This window comes from Lampetra fluviatilis, chromosome 44, assembly GCF_964198595.1.
Source record: "Lampetra fluviatilis chromosome 44, kcLamFluv1.1, whole genome shotgun sequence".
Classification (NCBI taxonomy): Eukaryota; Metazoa; Chordata; class Hyperoartia; order Petromyzontiformes; family Petromyzontidae; genus Lampetra; species Lampetra fluviatilis.
The window spans coordinates 5,428,293-5,447,983 of record NC_136318.1 but is presented as its reverse complement, the minus strand read 5'-3'; the positions used below and the strand labels follow the sequence as shown (position 1 = coordinate 5,447,983).

The 19,691-nt window shown below is 51.7% G+C and overlaps 1 protein-coding gene and 1 long non-coding RNA gene across 2 annotated transcripts in view; both read right to left on the bottom strand.

Moving 5' to 3' along the window:
• Positions 1-5,775: 5,775 nt before the first annotated feature.
• LOC144947343 (uncharacterized) lies at positions 5,776-9,694 on the bottom strand. Its single transcript, XR_013640033.1, has 2 exons — positions 8,547-9,694; positions 5,776-8,515 (listed from the first exon to the last, which is right to left on the bottom strand). It is a non-coding gene; the product is annotated as an uncharacterized LOC144947343 (long non-coding RNA).
• Positions 9,695-9,707: 13 nt separating this feature from the next.
• LOC144947151 (uncharacterized) overlaps positions 9,708-19,691 on the bottom strand; it is a 35,430-nt gene continuing 25,446 nt past the window's right edge. The window contains exons 3-7 of the mRNA XM_078876345.1: positions 15,901-16,038; positions 13,890-14,160; positions 11,353-11,378; positions 10,603-10,720; positions 9,708-10,446 (exon numbers count right to left, since the gene is read on the bottom strand). Of these exons, the coding sequence (XP_078732471.1) occupies positions 10,363-10,446; positions 10,603-10,720; positions 11,353-11,378; positions 13,890-14,160; positions 15,901-16,038 (637 nt within the window). The 3' untranslated portion in view covers positions 9,708-10,362. The remainder of the gene's footprint in view (positions 10,447-10,602; positions 10,721-11,352; positions 11,379-13,889; positions 14,161-15,900; positions 16,039-19,691) is intronic.

Here is a 19,691-nt window from a genome sequence, read left to right as displayed (position 1 = left end):
ACGACGATATTGGTCGCGAAAGCCTACGTGTCAAACTGATTATTTGGCGTGACGCTTCGAGTTTCGTTTCTATTTTCAGCATTTTTATCTCGCGCGTGTGTGAACTTTATACGATTGTTTTTATCGTTAGGTCATGGTGCTATACGTATACACACACACACACATCTAAGGTATGTCTTAAAGAGGGTCACACTTGTTTAAGTTTATTTTTGTACGAACATAATCAGTGAAAAAAAAAACAATCACAATAAACCTCAAGAGTATCCTTTAAGAAAGTTTACACTACACGGTATTTCAAACGTGGATTCCGAACTGGACACTTTTGACATTGGCGTCAGATTTCACGAAGTCTCTCTCTGCAGGACATCGATGTCCCGCTGTGCGTGCGAGTGATTGACAACGGCGGCTCAATTGCAGTGGTCGAAAATGCTGCACTCCACACGCTTAAAACACAGATTTGTAATATGAATACAGTTTTGTATTTTCAGTGCGCGGGAATTTTTTTGAACGGACGCAAAGGAAGAGCCACTTGCAGTATTTCACTTTCGACCTCATTCAAATTCACGATTTCCGCGACCTCTGTGACCTCCGCAACCTCCGTAACCTCCGTGACCTCTGTGACCTCCGCGACCTCCGTAACCTCCGTGACCTCTGTGACCTCCGTGACCTCCGCAACCTCCGTAACCTCCGTAACCTCCGTGACCTCTGTGACCTCCGTGACCTCTGTAACCTCTGTAACCTCCGTAACCTCCGCGACCTCTGTGACCTCCGCAACCTCTGTAACCTCTGTGACCTCCGTAACCTCCGCGACCTCCGCGACCTCTGTAACCTCCGTAACCTCCGCGACCTCTGTGACCTCCACAACCTCTGTGACCTCTGCGACCTCTGTAACCTCCGCGACCTCCGCGACAAAACCGCATCCTCAAGCCGGCCCGCACCCGAGAGAGCTCGCGAGCGCAACTCGCGTGATCACTCGCGCGCAACGTGGTTTGCCTGCGAACCGAGTCGCTTGCAACGTGGAGCGTTCTCTGCAAACCGAGTTGCGTATCAGCCTGCTCCACGGTTGCTGCCCGCGGCAGTAGCAGCCTCGACCTCCGATCAGAGCGCCGCGATTCGTGCTAGCGCCGCGATTCGTGCCTCAATCCCACGGCGGACACGCGTGGTGCCGCGCGTCTGCCCCAACCACTCGCTCAGGATGCGTGTGGTGGGCAAAGCGGCTGCGGTGCGACGATTCCGGAGTCGCGCGCGGTTTCGCGAGCCCGATCGCTCGCACGTGGACAAAAAACTAAAAAAAAGCCACAACTACCTCGCGACAGCTCGTATACCTCGCTACGGCGGTAAAACACGGAGAGGCGCGTAGCTAACGGTACGTTTTTATTTTTACTATAAACATATTCCCTCGGTTAGACGTTCGTACGTGTTGTTTGTTTTATCGCTAGAAATTTTTAGAAGGTTGCCGAAGTGCGTTCGTTAGATGAACCGGCTTCCATCGTGATTTGGAGCTGTCGTGACTGCAGGAACCCATAACTCTCTGGTTCTTTCGGTAAAGTCACGTGGGTAGAACAATGAATAGATCGCGACGTTTCGATCGCCACACAAGCAATCGTCTTCAGACGTGTGCCGATCGAAACGCCGTGATCTATTAATTGTTCCACCCACGTGACTTTACCGAAAGAACCAAAGAGTATGGACCTGGCTTCCATTGAAAACAAAAAATTTAATGATCATAATAATAACAGTATTAGTATTACTCATCGTCATGAGAGAGTGGAGAGCGGTGGCGCAGTTGTTGACGTACTAGTTCCAATTCCCGTTCACGGCTAACATCAGTGGCGAGTAATATTTGAACCGGTCATCGGTGTCGTCATCCCCCCCCCTCCCCCCCAATTCCACTGACGATCGTGGTGAAGTATGGTCAAACGATGACTAACACGGAATTTGGAGGCCTTCATCCAGCAGTGGATTGAGAAAGAGCTCCATATTATGACTTGTACTATAAATACTCTGAACGGTAATGGGGAGGGGAGGGGGGTGGGGAGTTGTTTGACCATACTTCACCGCGCTGGTCAGTGCGGGTTGACGAAGTGGTCGGGCTCACGACTGGTTCCCAAATCACTCGCCACCGACGTTCGTTCGTCCGTGACCCCGGAATCAAAACTCAGGTGGCCGTGTTCGCAGCGCAGTCCGCTAACCTCTGCGCCACCCAGCACTGCACTCCAGTGGCGATGTGCAGGGTCACGCCGTTGTCGTCATGTTCCAGGGTTCAGCTTTTCGTGTTACGCGCGCGCGCGCGCGTGTCATCGCAATAAAGATGCGTCGTCAAAAAAAAGGTGACGTTGCAGCGTGTGACCCTCATCGATGTTAAAGCGGCGACGTCGCCGCTTTAACGACGAACGCAAAAAACATCGGCGGTTACCCGGCAGACACGGCACGACGTCGCGTATCCGACTCGCGGGGTACCGCGGTGTAGGGAGCGGTGTGTGTCTGTGCGTGTCGAGGTCGGATGTTTAAACGAACAAAAGAAACGAACGCCCTCTCAATGTGCGCGGTCGGATGTTTCGGTCGGAACGGCGGATGCGCGACGGTCGGATATGCGACGTTGCAGGGAGACCGTCGTCCGTAAACACTGTGAGTGTGTCTTCATCTTCTTGGTTCTTTCGGTAAAGTCATCACGTAGAAGGGAAGTAATAAAATAATAAAAATAAAACGTAATAAAATAATTCTCACGACGTTTCGGCCACAACGCAAGCAGCCGTCCTCAGGTGAAAACCAGGTCTGTCGAGGCGACAGCGTCTGTGAGTGAGTGTGTGTGTGGCCGTCGTGATGCCGTTGTGGAAATGAATGAACGACAATAAATAAAGTGTTGGGATCTCGATCGAGGTCTCCCCCCTCTCTTCCTGGCGGTGTCGTTATTTCAACCGCGTTCGTTTGTGCATTGCCACAATCACATCAACGCATCTCTCATTCCTCTCTGCGTGTGTACTAGTTAGCCCACAGTTTGTGTTGCATTGCCACAATCACACCAACGCATCTCTCATTCCTCTCTGCGTGTGTACTAGTTAGTCCACAGTTTGTGTTGCACTGCCACAATCACATCAACGCATCTCTCATTCCTCTCTGCGTGTGTACTAGTTAGTCCACAGTTTGTGTTGCACTGCCACAATCACATCAACGCATCTCTCATTCCTCTCTGCGTGTGTACTAGTTAGTCCACAGTTTGTGTTGCACTGCCACAATCACATCAACGCATCTCTCATTCCTCTCTGCGTGTGTACTAGTTAGCCCACAGTTTGTGTTGCACGACCACAATCGCACCACCGCTGCTTGTGGCACATTCTAAATCGCCCATTGCCGACGGAGCTGCGGGCGCAGCGTCATCGGCCTTGTTGACTACTCTCTGATTGGCCCCTTGCGAGGGAGCCACCTACGTCACAGGCCGCAGTGTGACGTCATGGGTCTCTCGCACGAGGCGTCGTCCTCTGGCCCCGTGGCATCTCCAGAGTTGCTCGTGTCGACGACTCGCCACGTGCTGCTCTGTCAGGAGCTAAGGGGCCCTCCGTAAATGACGTCACGCGATTTTGGATGATTTTTTAACCCCCCCCCCCATCGTCACACGGCGTCACAAAAAGTCAGACCCCCCCCCCCTCAAATATGACGTCACAACGCTCTGCCCCCCCCCCCCCCCACACACAAAAAAATATAAAACATGCTTCAAATCGCTTTAAACTATTGTCATTGTAGCGCGTATTTAATGTGGCGCTGCACTCTGATGTTGTAGGAGAAAACATTTATTAAGAAGTCTATTTAATTAAGTAGAACGTGTTGCCTATATTTATTTAAAGTTGCGCATTTTGATGTAACGTCACATTTCTCACCCCACCCCCCTCGTCACACATCGTCACAAACGTCTGACCCCCCCCCCCTAGGTGCGTGACGTCATTTATGGACGGCCCCTAAAACGCTTCTGTCAAGAGGAGATTTGAGACGAATTGCGGCGACGGACGACGGTCCCAAGGGTGGGGGGGAACTGCCCCCGAGGGGGACCACGTGTCGTGCCACGTGTTGCACTCTCACCGGTATCTTCAGGGCCGCCACGGTGGCCAGATGTTAACTACCTCGCCTGGTATACAGGAGGTCGTGGGTTCGATCACGACCCTGACGCCTGCTGCTGCTGTATATTTGGAGTTTGCGTGTCTCTCTCTCATCATCATCACGGTGGCTAGGAGATGTTAACTACCTCGCCAGGTATACAGGAGGTCGTGGGTTCGATCCCAACTCTCTCTCCCCATGGTCGTTTGGATTTTTATCTGGGTCCTCGGGATGTTCCCATTTAGAATCAACATCACCACGCGTTCAAAGTGTTTGGCTGCTAGACATTTCCACGCAATAAGCCACTTAGTTTAGCTAGCTTCTGCAGAAAAGCTGTATAGCTCAAGTGGGCCTGAACTGGAAAAATAAAATTAAAAAAATTAGTTTGTTCTCCTTTTTGCGATTTCTCTTCCGTAACCCCAAAGCCTCGCCACTACTAACCACGGTTACTGTTCCCCACAAACTTCGCTCGTTGATGCCTCCACCCACGTTGAGAAATCGGTCACCCAGACGCCGTTTCGTGTCATCCACCACGCCGGCGTTCAACCTGGGCACTGCGGGTCGCAACTCGTGAACTCGCAACACTCAATCACCCACTCGCCACCAGGCCTCGGCAAGGTCAAAACAACGAGCCTACCTTTACCCAATATTAATTTGATGATTGCTTGTGTTGCAATCGAAACGTCGTATGCTATTATTTAATTCATTAGTTTATCTTTAGACGTACACCTTTACCCTTTTAGCTTACCACAATACAGTCACTCTTGCTGTTGTTTTTTCCACCTGATGATGATTGCTTGTGTTGCGGTCGAAACGTCGTGATTTAATTGATTTTATTTCTACCCACGTGACATTACCGAAAGAACCAGCGAGTATGGATCCCTGCAGTCACAGAAAACTTCAAATCGAGATTAATCACTCGACCCTTACCTTTTACCCTTCAGCAAGGTAAGGTAAAAGGTCAAAAGCAACGAGCCTACCTTTTACCTTACCAGAATACAATCGCTCTACCCCTACCTTTCACCCTTTAGCAAGGTAAGGTAAAAGGTCAAAAGCAACGAGCTGACCTTTACCCTACCTTTTACCCTTACCCCACACAAATTACCCGATCACAGGGTAATTACTGGGGTACTACGTCACATGAAGAAGGGTTGTAACAGGTAAATGCGAGGTAGAGTGCTTTATTCATATAGAATTCTCTCGATGATTCCAATTTTAAATGGAGGCCACGGACCGTGCCACTGAGCTTTTAGCGAGCGGTAAACGCAAGGTTTTTACCGGGTAATTCTTTCACGCTACCTTTACCCTACCCTTTACCTTACCCCTCGGCATGTCGACTACTTTACCTTTACTTAAATTGCCGAGGCCTACTCTCCACTAATCCACCCACTCGCCACACTGCAGGTCACCCCACGCATCTCTCCGTTTCTTCTCTCACACTGCTCCACGTTGCAATTCCCTTTCTCTTACCATCATCAACATCGACAACATCTTCAATCCAGAGGAGCCCTCACGTTAACCTTGCTCAATTCAAGAAACGTCTTACTCTCATCGATCATAACCTTGACGGCACTGTGTTTTTTTCTGGCCACGTGACATTTCGGTTGCCTTGAGACCCGTGCTCACCAATTAAAACATCGGCGCACGCTGACCAACACCACAGAAGCAGACCACCCCATCCTCCTCTTGTGCGACTTCCACACCGTCTTTATTTCGCTCTCTCTCCGTTGACGGTGAACCACTTAGAAACAACAGTGACGTGGACTACGCGTGCTCTAAAAGTCACTTCCACGCAAATCGGGACCAAACCAAAACAAACACACAAGTGAGGCTAAACAGACCGCGACGACCCCCGCGCGGCCGTCGTACAGGCAATACAAGAACGCCCCTTTTTTTTCCACTGCCACATCCGAGCCGAGCCACCGTGGGGTCCTGGCGGTAACAGGTGGTGCGTTTTTCTCCCAGCGACTTCGCCGAGGCGAGCCGCAAGCAAAGCGTAACGATCCACTGCTGCTAAAGCCTCGCACGGAGACGTCTGCATCTGCCTCGGGCGGGGGAGGGGAGGGGGCCAAGCAGGGCCAGGGAGTAGAGCTAACCACGAACACACTTGTGGCGAGGCCGTGACACGTTATCGCCACGTTTACGACTTTTTATTTTCTTCGTTTTCACTCTCATCTCCGTTTTTTTACCCACAGACGCTAGGTACATTACTCCTTCCACGTTGCACCGAACTCCTCGATTCTTGTGTATGGAGGCAACGTTGTTCAGGAGCTGAATGCCAATGTCTGCTTGCCCACGCAGAGAGGGCTTCAGGAGAGAGTTTGTGTCGTTTTGCAGCTCGGTTGTGCGGTGGGAAAAAAACGACAACACGGCGCATCGCGAGCCAACGCCTGGCTCGGCACGGCTCGGCACGGCTCGGCACGGCACGGCTCGGCACGGCTCAGGTGCAGCTCGGCACGGCTCAGGTGCAGCTCGGCACGGCTCGGCACGGCTCGGCACGGCTCGGCACGGCACGGCACGGCTCGGCACGGCTCGGCACGGCACGGCTCGGCACGGGTGCAGCTCAGTAGTTCAGTGGAAAGACGAACAGAAAAAATCGACACAATTCAGGCGGGAACACAGAAGTGTGACTGCGACCTACCCCCTAACCCCAAACGAACTTCGTTTTGCTAATTTGTTGGAACGCCTCGGGGAAAAACGAGTGAACGTTTCAACCGCAAGCACCCACTGGTAGTATCCCACCCGCCCCCCTCGTGAAATATCCGACCTATGAGAGTTTACAATTCACGCCCGGAGCCCTTCCCTAGAGGGTATACGGCCAATCGGGGGGCGACACCACAGTATCACGATATAATACTTCCGGTTTAGTTTGAAGGCATGGGAAGGGGGGGGGGCACACTGTGAGTTGCCCACCAGAACCTGCACCCCCCCCCACCCACCACCACCTCTATGGACAGCCCTGCACGTGCCACTGCTGGCAAGAGGGTCTCTCCAAGGCTCCGGTTCTGCAGTGGGAGAGGAAGAAATAAAACCTGGGGCATTGTCCAGGAGCAGCCTCTGAGCTCGGGAGAACACCCAATCCCCCCCGGCCGTGCGTGCGATGCCAAGGGGGGTAAGCGCCCGCGAGGCCCGCCCCGTCTCGTTCGCTCCGTCCCCCAGTGCAAAGAGACGACGCTAAAGTGGAAAACGAAACCATAAATGACACCGACACTCAAAAGGGGCAAAAGCAACAAGTTCTAAATCCTTGCCCGTAAAAACCGACATCGTATACAGAAAGGTTAAAGGGGCAGCCCCGCAAGTGCTTGTGTGCGCCCCCCGCCCGCCCGCCGGTGGGAAGGGCTAGAGGCCCCCGCGACGGCGAGCTGCACTGCCGCGCTGGGCGGACGCCGTGGAAGGAGGTGGTGGTGGTCACCGCGCTCCACCCCACCGCCGCACGCCACCGACGGTCCGAATCCGGTGAGCCCATCTCAGCTGCCGAGTGGACGGCGGTGGCCGTGGGGGAACGGGGGGTGGGGGGGAGTTTAAGAAACTCGCCCCTCCCCCCCCCCCACCCCCCCACGTTGTTTAAAACCGCCGAGCCGGGAGATGGAATCGAACCGGCGGACCTCTGGATCGCAAGTCGCGTGACGCACTGCTAACGGTGACACCACCGATGCAGCAGCAGCAGCAGCAGCAGCAACCCTTGTACATAAATAAAGTAAAAAAAAACTAAAACACAAAAGCTGAAAATGTAAGACAGGCCAACATTGCTTGTACATTTGCATATAAATACCGCACACAGACGCACGCGCAGACGCTTCGTGTAAATGCCCTCAAAAAACAAGCTGCACGTATCGCTTCGGCGCCACCGCCGCGCGCACCAAACGTCAAGAAGCAACGCGACCTCCGCCGTACGGAGCGGCCGCCCTTCAAACTCAACTCCGTTTCGCGGCCCCCCTCTGGTAACCGCACGGCGCACGGCCGACCGCCACCGCACACACCCCGCCCCCCCCCGCCCCCCCACACACCTCCGTGCGACAGCACTCACGCGCACGCTGGCGAGACCTGTCGTTTTCTACGGACGTTCGCACGTCCGAGCGTTTCGTGTCGACGCGACGCGAAGGGGAATTTCCGTCGGGGAGTTTGAGCGGCCTTGCTGTGGAAGACGACGTCAGGGTACTACATCTGAGGTCTCCGCAGAAAACGTCTCTCGCTCCACACTTGGGGGCACGACGCCTGTCACATGGCCTGCGAAGAGCGCTCAATTCAACCAAACTGACATTTCTCATTCTCGGAAGAGGAAGGTGTTTTTGTTTTGTTTGGGGGGCAATTAAAATAAAATCCAAATTTACAACGATCTTCTACAGACCACTGCATTGTCTTACGGAAACGTACTTCAAGGTTAAAAGGATGCGTTTGTGTTTGTGTGCAGTCATTGGTGACTGGGCTGAGGCCATCAACTCAATGGATTTGAGAACCCGATTGATTACGTCTCAGTCTATGCGAGTCGATGGGTCTCTGTGCGAGTCTGTGGGTCTCACACAGAGACCCACAGACTCACACAGAGACCCACAGAGTTGGTGGTCTGAATGACTCACATAGACTCTATGGGTCTCAATGCGAGTCATTAAGACCACCAACTCGATAAGGGCCTTACCCGAGAGAAAACCATCAAACGGCTGCCCAAACAAATGTCCAGACTCGAACCGAAATGATTATTTGCAGAATCCATGCGCGTGCATGGTTTTTTTTTCCCCCCCGACTCGTTTAATTTTACGGAAATTTAAAGTTTGCATCGCTCCACCTTCAGCTGGAGCCGATATTTTGGTGCAGCGACCTCGTTGCACGGACATCCCCACGTAAGCGATGCAGCCGCACGCAACCAAGTTGCAGGCAACGGAGTCGCTCACGCGTGCAACGGCTTGAGACCGCGATAGCCGCACGCAACCAAGTTGCAGGCAACGGAGTCGCTCACGCGTGCAACGGCTTGAGACCGCGATAGCCGCACGCAACCAAGTTGCAGGCAACGGAGTCGCTCACGCGTGCAACGGCTTGAGACCGCGATAGCCGCACGCAACCAAGTTGCAGGCAACGGAGTCGCTCACGCGTGCAACGGCTTGAGACCGCGATAGCCGCACGCAACCAAGTTGCAGGCAACGGAGTCGCTCACGCGTGCAACGGCTTGAGACCGCGATAGCCGCACGCAACCAAGTTGCAGGCAACGGAGTCGCTCACGCGTGCAACGGCTTGAGACCGCGATAGCCGCACGTAAACGGGCGTGGTTCAAAATGTAAATCGCGTTGTGCAGTTTTCTTGTAAATGTTCAATTTTGTTTTTTACCGCGGTTGTTTCGCACAAAACCGCAGAGACCAGACACGCCATACAGCAGTCTCTCTCGCTAGTGTGACGGGCGGGATGTGCGGTAAGACGAGCCGATGCGAGATGCAACAATAATCTTAGGTTTTTTTCGGTAAAGTCACCATGTAGGTAACAAATTAAAATTAATAAAAGTAAAATAAAATAAAAATCACGACGTTTCGGAGGCAACACAAGCTTCCGTCTTCAGGTGGAACCGTCACAGCACGATTGCTGTATCAACCTAAGAACCGTCACAGCACGATAGCTGTATCAAGCAATCGTGCTGTGACGGTTCCACCTGAAGACGGAAGCTTGTGTTGCCTCCGAAACGTCGTGATTTTTATTTTACTTTTATTCATTTTAATGTTTTACCTACGTGAATTTACCGAAAAAAACTAAGAATATGAATCCTTGCAGTCACAAAAGCTTCAAATCTAGAAATATGCAACAATAACATTTCACTCCACTGTGCTTACGCGGAGCAGTGCATTGTGGGAGGAAGTTTTAACACCAGTCTCTCTGGGACAGGCAGGAGGGGGAGTGGGTGGCAGCCGCTCGGACGCTTAGGCCTTACCCACAATGCTTTGCATGTGTGACCCATTTTGCCGGAGTGACGACTCAGAGGGGAAGGGAGGGGGGAGGCGATCAGCAGGAAGAGACCAGGAGAATTATGGGTAATTGGCATCGCCCCATCGGTGTTGTAAACGTCGACCATCAACCTTCGTCGCTGAGCGTTTGTAGCACTCTCCTGCCCCTCCACCCACCACCCAGACTCAGCACCACTCGCCCAACAACCCTCAACCCTTGAACCCGGTGTGGGGGGGCGGTAGAGTGGGGGGCGGAGGAGTGGGGGGCACAGGGGCAAGGGGGGGGGGAGTGGGGGGCGGATGAGTGGGGGGCACAGGGGCAAGGGGGGGGGGGGAGTGGGGGGTGACGTCAAGCGTTCATGGCGGCCGTGGCGACGTCGGTGAACACCAAGCGGCTGGGCCTCTGCACGGTGCTCTGTGTCGCGCCGGGACCCTGCAAGTGCACAAGACAAAAATCCCCCATGTAGTCCACCCAGACTGCTGGGCCAAGTGCTACGTGGCGGTGCTGTGCTGCTGCGCGGGTTGCGCCAAGCCGTTCGGCGGTGGTGCCGTGGTGCCGGTAGCGCCGTGCTACGGGCGGCGCTCTCACCTTGCCGGCGAGGGGGCCGTCTCCGCCGGGGTCAAGCAGCTCCTGCTCGAGCTCGTCCTGGTCCTCGCTCGGGTCGAAGTTGTACATGGGCATCAGCTGGTGGCGCAACTTCTCCAGCCTGCGGGGGGCATGGGGGTGGGGGGGGGTCATTGAGGGGGGGGGGGGGGGGACGAGAGGGGCACAGTGGTGGGGGGGGGGGGGTGAGGGTGCCGCTTCCAGCTAGGGGTAACACGAGGTGAAACTGTGTTTGTGTGTTTGTGTGCGTGAGTGTGTGTGTGTGTTTGTGTGCGTGAGTGTGTTTGTTTGTGTGTGCGCGCATGTCTGTGTATGCATAAATATTGTAGGGAGCGGTGGGGCAGTGGTTAGCGCACCGCACATCGAACCCGGATACCTGGGATCAATTCCCGCTCACGGACAACACCGGTGACGATTATCTGAACCGGTCCTGGGTGGGCCTCCCCCAGGTCGACTCAGCCTTAAAATGAGTACCTGGTGCGGTGTGTAAACATCGCCACTGGGGAGACAAAGGCGGTCGGGCGTGGTGCTGGCCACCCACCCCGTCGTGTGCCGTGCCGGCCTTCATAGGTGCTCGCTAACAGCACTTGCCCCCTGCAGTCTGTTAAGGCTACACGGGGGATCTTTATCTTTGTTAGCGAGCGAGACCAGCCTTTTGAATTACCTCGTTCGTAACTTTACATCTGAAGCGTCTTAAATGTGGAGAGTGCGGTGATCATTATCAAAGTCACTCACCGCTTCCTTTTGCGGATGTACATCGCCTGGCGGTGAACGTTGAGACAAAGAGAGACACAGAGGGACAGAGGCAGAGAGAGACATTCATGCATTGCTCATTATCACCACCATCGGCACGTGCGCGCGTGTCTGTACCTCGGTGCGAGCGTGTACGCACGCTGAACTTCTTTCACACCATACGCAGCCAACGGTGCAGATCGGAGGTTTGTAGCAAAGCGCTCCACGCCAGCGCTCACCAACCTTCTTGGCGGCAGGGATCGGTTTCGTGGAAGACAATTTTTTAGAATCTCTCCAGCGACGTTTGTTTTTGTACTCATGTTGGCTACTCGGGGCTAGCAGCTTGTGGACTCACCACAACTGTGGCCGACACGAGTGTTTGTTCCTCATTGTGGCTACTCGGGGCTAGCAGCTTGTGGGCTCACCACCACTGTGACTGCCGAGACGAGTGCGCAGTGCGGGTAAGAGGCGCGGACGGAAGTGGTGAATCATAAAACAATGGGGGCGGACCACATGCAGACTCACCGCTATCACCTAAAATTATTATTTTTTTTATCACCTCCTGCCGTTGGGCGGCCCGGTTCCTAACAGGTTCCTAACAGGCCAGAGACCGGTACCGGTCCGCGGCCCGGGGGTTGGGGACCACTGGTCTACGCTACAAAACCAGGAAGTCTGAAGCCAATTCCCGCTCACGTGAAACACCGGTGACAAATATGTGAACTGCTCCCGTGCATCTTCTTGGTTCTTTCGGTATAAAGTCACGTAGAAGGGAAATAATAAAGTAATAAAAATAAAACATAATAAAATACAATTCTCACGACGTTTCGGCCACAACGCAAGCAGCCGTCCCTCAGGTGAAGAACAGGTCTGTCGGAAAGACAGCGTCTGAAACGTCGTGAGAATTATTTTATTATGTTTTATTTTCATTATTTTATTATTTCCCTTCTACGTGACTTTACCGAAAGAACCAAGAAGATGAATCCCTGCAGTCACGAAAGAAGCTTTAAATCGAAACATGATCCCGTGCACTTCTGCTCAGCCAACTCAGCCTGAGATGAGCACCGTCAGGCTGATGATATTTCTGTCCACAACGGAGCAGGTGGAGGGAGTGCTGCTGCCTGCCCCCCCCATCCACCCTCTCCAGTGTAGACCCAAAGGTCACTTGTAGGGGCCTCTCAAGAGGTCGCGCTGCGATAATTATCGCTTCCAAGGGTCGTTCTCCGACAACAACCAAGTGATCACTTTTCTTAGGTTTTTTCGGTAAAGTCACGTAGGTAAAAACATTAAAATTAATAAAAGTAAAATAAAATAAAAATCACGACGTTTCGGAGGCAACACAAGCTTCCGCCTCCGAAACGTCGTGATTTTTATTTTTATTTTATTTTTATTAATTTTAATGTTTTTACCTACGTGACTTTACCGAAAAAACCTAAGCATATGAATCCTTTGCAGTCACGAAAGCTTCAAATCTAGAATCAAGTGGTCACTGTGAGATTTACCAACGGATTGTTCATCACAGGGACGCGACTAGGCACAATCGGGGATAAAAATAAAAATGTTTAAAAAATACAAACCCACGTCTGACTCACGAGCTACCCAGTTGCCTCCCGCCAAAGGGCGCCACGGTGGCTAGGAGATGTTAACTACCTCGCCTGGTCTACAGGAGGTCGTGTGTTCGATCCCGACCCAGACGCCTGCTGCTGTATATTTGGAGTTTGCGTGTCTCTCTCATCATCATCATCACGGTGGCTAGGAGATGTTGACTACCTCGCGTGGTCTACAGGAGGTCGTGGGTTCGATCCCGACCCTGACGCCTGCTGCTGCTGTATATTTGGAGTTTGCGTGTCTCTCTCTCCCTGTGGTCACGTGGATTGTCTCCGGGTCCTCCGCTCTTTCCCTCCACATTTACAATCAACGTGCATTGAAATCATTTTACTGCGAAACATTTCCACGTGATAAGCCACTTTGCTGAGCTATTATTTGTGGCCAGGCCGCATCTGAAAAATCTCAGTGGGATTTACCTGGGAAGATAAAAAAAATGGTTTAGTTTTATTTTGTATATATTTTTTTAAAGTGAATTGTTTGCCTTTCCTATACTTTTTTTCGATTTAAAGCTTTCGTGACTGCAGGGATTCATCTTCTTGGTTCTTTCGGTAAAGTCACGTAGAATGGAAATAACAAATTAATAAAACTAAAACATAATAAAATAATTCTCACGTTTCGGCCACAACGCAAGCGGTCACAACGCAAGCAGCCGTCCTCAGGTGGACGGCTGCTTGCGTTGTGGCCGAAACGTCGTGAGAATTATTTTATCATGTTTTATTTTTATTATTTTATTACTTCCCTTCTACGTGACTTTACCGAAAGAACCAAGAAGATTTCCTACACTTTGCTTTGCGTATTGTTTGTTGTTGTAACCGTTCTGACCCCGTGCCCCTATTGAACATCTGTGAAAAAGATCTTCACAGCTCATCGGATTCCTCCTGCAGTGCTAATAAACATTCCGAAAATTCTCATTCTACAACGAGAGGCCCGGTTACCATGATGATGGCGACGCCAATAATGGCGACGAGTCCGAAGGGCAGGAGGATGAATCCGAGCGAGGAGGAAAACGAGGAAGAGGGGGGGGCGATGGTGCCGCCCCCCCCGTCGCCGCCCCCGCGCGTGTCGGGGGCAGGGGTCAAGGCTGCTCCCCCGGTCACGTTCCACGGCGCCATCTTCGTCGCCGTGGCGCCCGGGGCCTGGAGCCTGCCGCTCGCCTGGGCCGCCTGGGCGTTACCGCCGCGCGCCACCGCCCGGCCTCCCGCCTCCCTGCGCCGCGTCGCAAACAGCGGATGGAAAGTTTTTTGTGAAAGGCAATCGCCGAAAACCGGGCGGTGATTAATCCGGGTTCTCAAGCGTACCCCGGTCACCGTTGGCTTGCATTCAAAGCAGAACTGTTGTATGTGTGTACGTTGAACATCTTTCGCACCGTACGTAGCCAACCGCGCTAATCAGAGGTGCGGGGGAAGGACAACAAACTAAACACAAGAAGCAGTTCTAAAGAAATGAGTTTTCAACCTACATTTGAAAGTGCATAGCTCCAGTGGCTTCCTAATGTCTGAAGGGAGAGCGTCCCCACATGGCTGCAGAAGCGCATCCGAAAGCGCACGAGGCTGTGACCGCCTTTGATTGATGGTTAGCCAGAAGCTGCTGCTGAGAGCACCTCCTAATGTGTAAACACACGAGGCTGGGATGTGACGAATCATTGATTCAAACAGATTTCCACGGGAGGGGAGCAGTCATTGGTAGCCGGGTTGAAAGGTTTGCCGAGTGGCAGTCAAAGATATATATTTTTTAAGTCTCAGAACTGAAACTTGAGTTAAATTAAGCGCAAAAATCAATAAAATGTGATGGTGTTTTTTGTTCTTGCAGTCATTGGTGACCAAGCTGAGATTAGATCAACTACATTGAGAACTTGGTTTAATCACAACTCAGTTTGGGGAAATGTGAGTCTGTGGATCTCTGTGCGAGTCGTTGGGTCTCCGTGTGAGTCTGTGGGTCTCTGTGCAAGTCTGTGGATCTCTGTGCGAGTCTGTGGGTCTCTGTGCGAGTCTGTGGGTCTCCGTGCGAGTCTGTGGATTTCTGTGCGAGTCTGTGGATCTCTATGCGAGTCTGTGGGTCTCTGTGCGAGTCTGTGGGTCTCTGTGCGAGTCTGTGGGTCTCTGTGCGAGTCGGTGGGTCACCACGCGAGTCTGTAGATCTCCGTGAGAGTCTGTGGATCTCTATGGCAATGGGTCTTTGTGTGAGTCTGTGGGTGTCTGTGCGAGTCGGTGTGTCTCTGTGCGCGGCAGTGGGCCTTTGTACGAGTCTGTGGGTCTCTGTGCGTGGCAGTGGGTCTCCGTGCGAGTTTGTGGGTCTTTGTGCGAGTCTGTGGATCTCCGTGCGAGTCCGTGGATCTTTGTGCGAGTCTGTGGATCTCTGTGAGAGTCTGTGGGTCTCCATGCGAGTCTGTGGGTCTCTATGGGAATCCGAGGCGGGTCCTTTACGCGCCGGTTTTTATCTGGAGGTTTTGGATGACCCTTCCCTCAATTTCGCGACGAATCTTTACACGAAAGCAATGCGAGTTTACACTAAACTTCTATGCAATTCGAAATATCAACGCCCTCGCCATTACGGATGACCACGGGTACAGAGCTTAAGGCACAAATGCTCTCAACCCGAGTTGGAACTCAAACAGGACCCTGCGGGGTGGGCTGGTAGGAATAATACTGATACCGGTACAGGGATATCGACCGGGTATAGAGGAGTTAAAAAGAAAATGATTTGTGCATGGGGGCTGAGCGATGACGTCCACACCCCCCTCCCCACTGACTCGCGCGCCCACAGAGCAAGGATTGCAACAGGCGATGTCATTGGCTGCGCCGGATGCGACGGCCATCTTGTTTAGTTCATTTAGTTCACGGATCGCAGGGGGAGCGGGCGGCCATCTTGTCGGACAGACGGACAAGTCGGACGGACGGACGGACGGACACATTAATCTATTGGTGGTCTGGTCCACTTCGTTCCTACCAGTATAACAATCGCATCTCGTCGCACGAAGCCTCACCGCCTTTCTCACCGCCCCGCGTTGTGTTCCGGTGGCCCAGACGTCCCACCGCGTCCGCGTCATCTACAGCGAGGCCCACGCAAGTTGACGGGCGGCAGCAGCTGAAACACATTGGTGACCATCACCAGGCACGCAGCGCCAAGTGGTCAGCAACAAACAGCACTTTTGAAGGTGTAATTGATAATTGACGAGGAAGATGTTATTTTCTTGAACCGAGCGAGGTGTTTGTTTTAGGCGCTTGGGAATAAGGACAATGGGAGGGAGCGGAGCAAGGGGAGAAGCAGAGAGAACAGTGGGGTGACCTGCAGTGTGGTGAGTGAGTGTGTGAGTGAGTGTGTGAGTGAGTGTGTGTGTGAGTGAGTGTGTGAGCGAGTGTGTGTGTGAGTGGGTGGGTGGGTGGGTGGGTGAGTGAGTGGGTGGGTGAGTGAGTGGGTGGGTGAGTGGGTGAGTGAGTGGACGAGTTGAGTGGACGAGTTGAGTGGGTGAGCGGGTTAGTGAGTGGGTGAGTGAGTGTGTGAGTGAGTGTGTGAGTGTGTGTGTGTGTGAGTGAGTGTGTGAGTGTGTGAGTGAGTGAGTGTGTGTGAGTGTGTGAGTGAGTGTGTGAGTGTGTGAGTGAGTGTGTGTGAGAGTGTGTGTGAGTGTGTGTGTGAGTGAGTGTGTGAGTGAGTGTGTGAGTGTGTGAGTTGTGTGTGTGAGTTGTGTGTGTGAGTAGAGTGGGTGAGTGAGTGAGTTAGTGAGTGGTTGAGTGAGTGGGTGAGTGTGTGAGTGAGTGAGTGTGTGAGTGAGTGAGTGTGTGTGTGAGTGAGTGTGTGTGAGTGAGTGTGTGAATGAGTGGGTTAGTGAGTGTGTGAATGAGTGGGTTAGTGAGTGGATGAGTGGGTTAGTGAGTGGATGAGTGGATGAGTGAGCGGGCGAGTTGAGTGGGTGAGTGAGTGAGTTAGTGAGTGGACGAGTTGAGTGGATGAGTGAGTGGATGAGTGAGTGGGTGAGTGAGTGGATGAGTGAGTGGATGAGTGTGTGAGTGAGTGTGTGCGAGTGTGTGAGTGAGTGTGTGAGTGAGTGTGAGTGAGTGTGTGAGTGAGTGTGTGTGTGTGTGTGAGTGAGTGTGTGAGTGAGTGATTGTGTGAGTGTGTGAGTGTGTGTGTGTGAGTGTGTGAGTGTGTGTGTGAGTGTGTGAGTGTGTGAGTGGGTGGGTGAGTGGGTGGGTGAGTGAGTGGGTGAGTGAGTGGACAAGTTGAGTGGATGAGTGAGTGGGTGAGTGAGTGGGTGAGTGAGTGGGTGAGTTGAGTGTGTGAGTGAGTGAGTGGACGAGTTGAGTGGGTGAGTGTGTTCCTGTGACCTGCAGTGTGTTGGGTGAAACACCACAGCGTTGGGTGAGACACTACAATCCGTCTGCAACACAAAGTCCTCATCATGCGAGAAGCGAGGCTCATGCGATGAGTAACCATGACAGTAGCACACAAAGACCCGGTGTTCAGGTGGCCAGGTGATGCAGGGGGTCAAATCACTGCAGAGTCAGCAACGTTTCGGATTACGAGTTCCAATTGTGTAATCATCGGCACCGGCTGTGATTTAAACTGGGTCCGCGAGTCGAGAAAGTCGATGACCTCAGTCCAGTCAGCAACGATTGCCATAGAGACCCATTTGCCAAACACGGAAACCCATTGACTCACACACGCACACAGATCCGATGACTGTCATAAGCTTCCATTGATCAAAAGCGACCTCTATTCAGTTCGATGCAAATGCGCGTTGGGTAAAGTGAACTCCATTGTCGTCTCGTTGAACTCCATCGATTCAAGTGAAAATTCGGTCACAGTTCCTATGATCACCATTTCATTGCTTTCATGGCTTTATTTTGGTGATTTTCGAAAAGTTTGTTGGTTTGGCCACGTTTGTGTTGTTGTAGTACAGAGTTAGACTGATGGCCTTAATCTAAGTTGTCTTGTGGTTGTTGTTGTTGTTTGACTTGCATCCCACTGGGATTTTTGCACACAGCGTTGGTGTACGGTGCTTTTCCTGCAATATTTTGCTGTCTTTTCTTGGATTTTCTGTTTGCACTTAGTCACTTTCACTTTAAGATGTTTTCTTGTTCATGTTTTTGTGTTTTGTTTGTTGCGGTTGCACCCGATTCAAGAGCCGAATGGTTCACAGGGCTATACCTAATACATGAAGTTCATTCATTCATGAAGTTCATTCATTCATGAAGTTCATTCAGTGAGTTCATTCAGACGCTGTCTTTCCGACAGACCTGTTCTTCACCTGAGGACGGCTGCTTGCGTTGTGGCCGAAACGTCGTGAGAATTGTATTTTATTATGTTTAATTTTTATTATTTGATTATTTCCCTTCTACGTGACTTTACGAAGAACCAAGAAGACGTCCCAACCCATCACATTACATTACATAGAACCTCAGCATTGTATGTGCGGGGTGGTCCAGATGTGTTGTGACCCCCCCCCCCATTTCCCTAAAACTTGATACTTTTTAAAGGAAGGTTGATTTTAAACAGAAATGAATATGCAGTTCATTGGTGTGGGGTGTGGGGGGGTCACCAGACATCTGGACCATCCTGTCCTGCAACAAACCCAGAGTAAGTAGTTGCATGTGATTGTGTACTTTGTGATTGTGTACATTGTGTGTGATTGTGTACGTAGTGATTGTGTATAGTGTGTGTGATTGTGTACATAGTGATTGTGTACATTGTACGTGATTGTGTATTTTGGGATTGTGTACTTTGTGTAATTTGCGTGTAGTGTATGTTATTGTGTACATTGTGTACTTTGTGATCGTGTACTTTGTGATTGTGTACGTTGTGATTGTGTACACTGTACATTGTGTACTTTGTGATTGTGTACGTTGTGATTGTGTACACTGTACATTGTGTACGTTGTGATTGTGTACGTTGTGATTGTGTACACTGTACATTGTGTACGTTGTGATTGTGTACGTTGTGATTGTGTACACTGTACATTGTGTACTTTGTGTACGTTGCGTGCATCTACTCTGCGCACGGAACAAATCGTCCGCGCTGCTCACGGCGACTCCCGTGCCGCGCTGCAGCAAGCGAAGCGCTTCGCAGCTCTTCGGATTTACTTCGCTCCGCGCACGCGGGAGCCGGTCACCACCACCACCACCCACCGCACTGTACGCGCACTGTACGCAGCGCGTGTACAGTGCGCGCACTGTACTCTACTGTACACGTTGCTTTAAAGACGGCGCACCAGACGTTACAAGACGGGCGACATTAAATATATTAAATGTGTCTGTTTGTTCGTGTTTGTCTCTTGTGATGATGGGACTTTGTGTGATGAACGTGGAGATTTGTAAGGGCCGCGTGGTGACCGAAACGGTATCTGAATTGGTCTTTTATAAGGTAGAGCACTGATATGGGGTTGACATTATTATTATAGACAGAGACCCATAGAGACACATAGAGATACACAGAGACCAATAGAGATACATATAGACTCATAGAGATACATAGAGACGTATAGAGATCTATAGAGATACATAGAGACCTATAGAGACCCATAGAGATACAAAGAGACACATAGAGATACATAGAGATACATAGATACCCATATAGATACAGAGACCCAGAGACTCATAGAGACCCATAGAGATACACAGAGACCCATAGAGATACATAGAGACCCATAGAGAACCACGGAGATACATAGAGACACATAGAGATACATAGAGACCCACAGAGACCCACAGAGATACATAGAGACCCAGAGACCCACAGATATA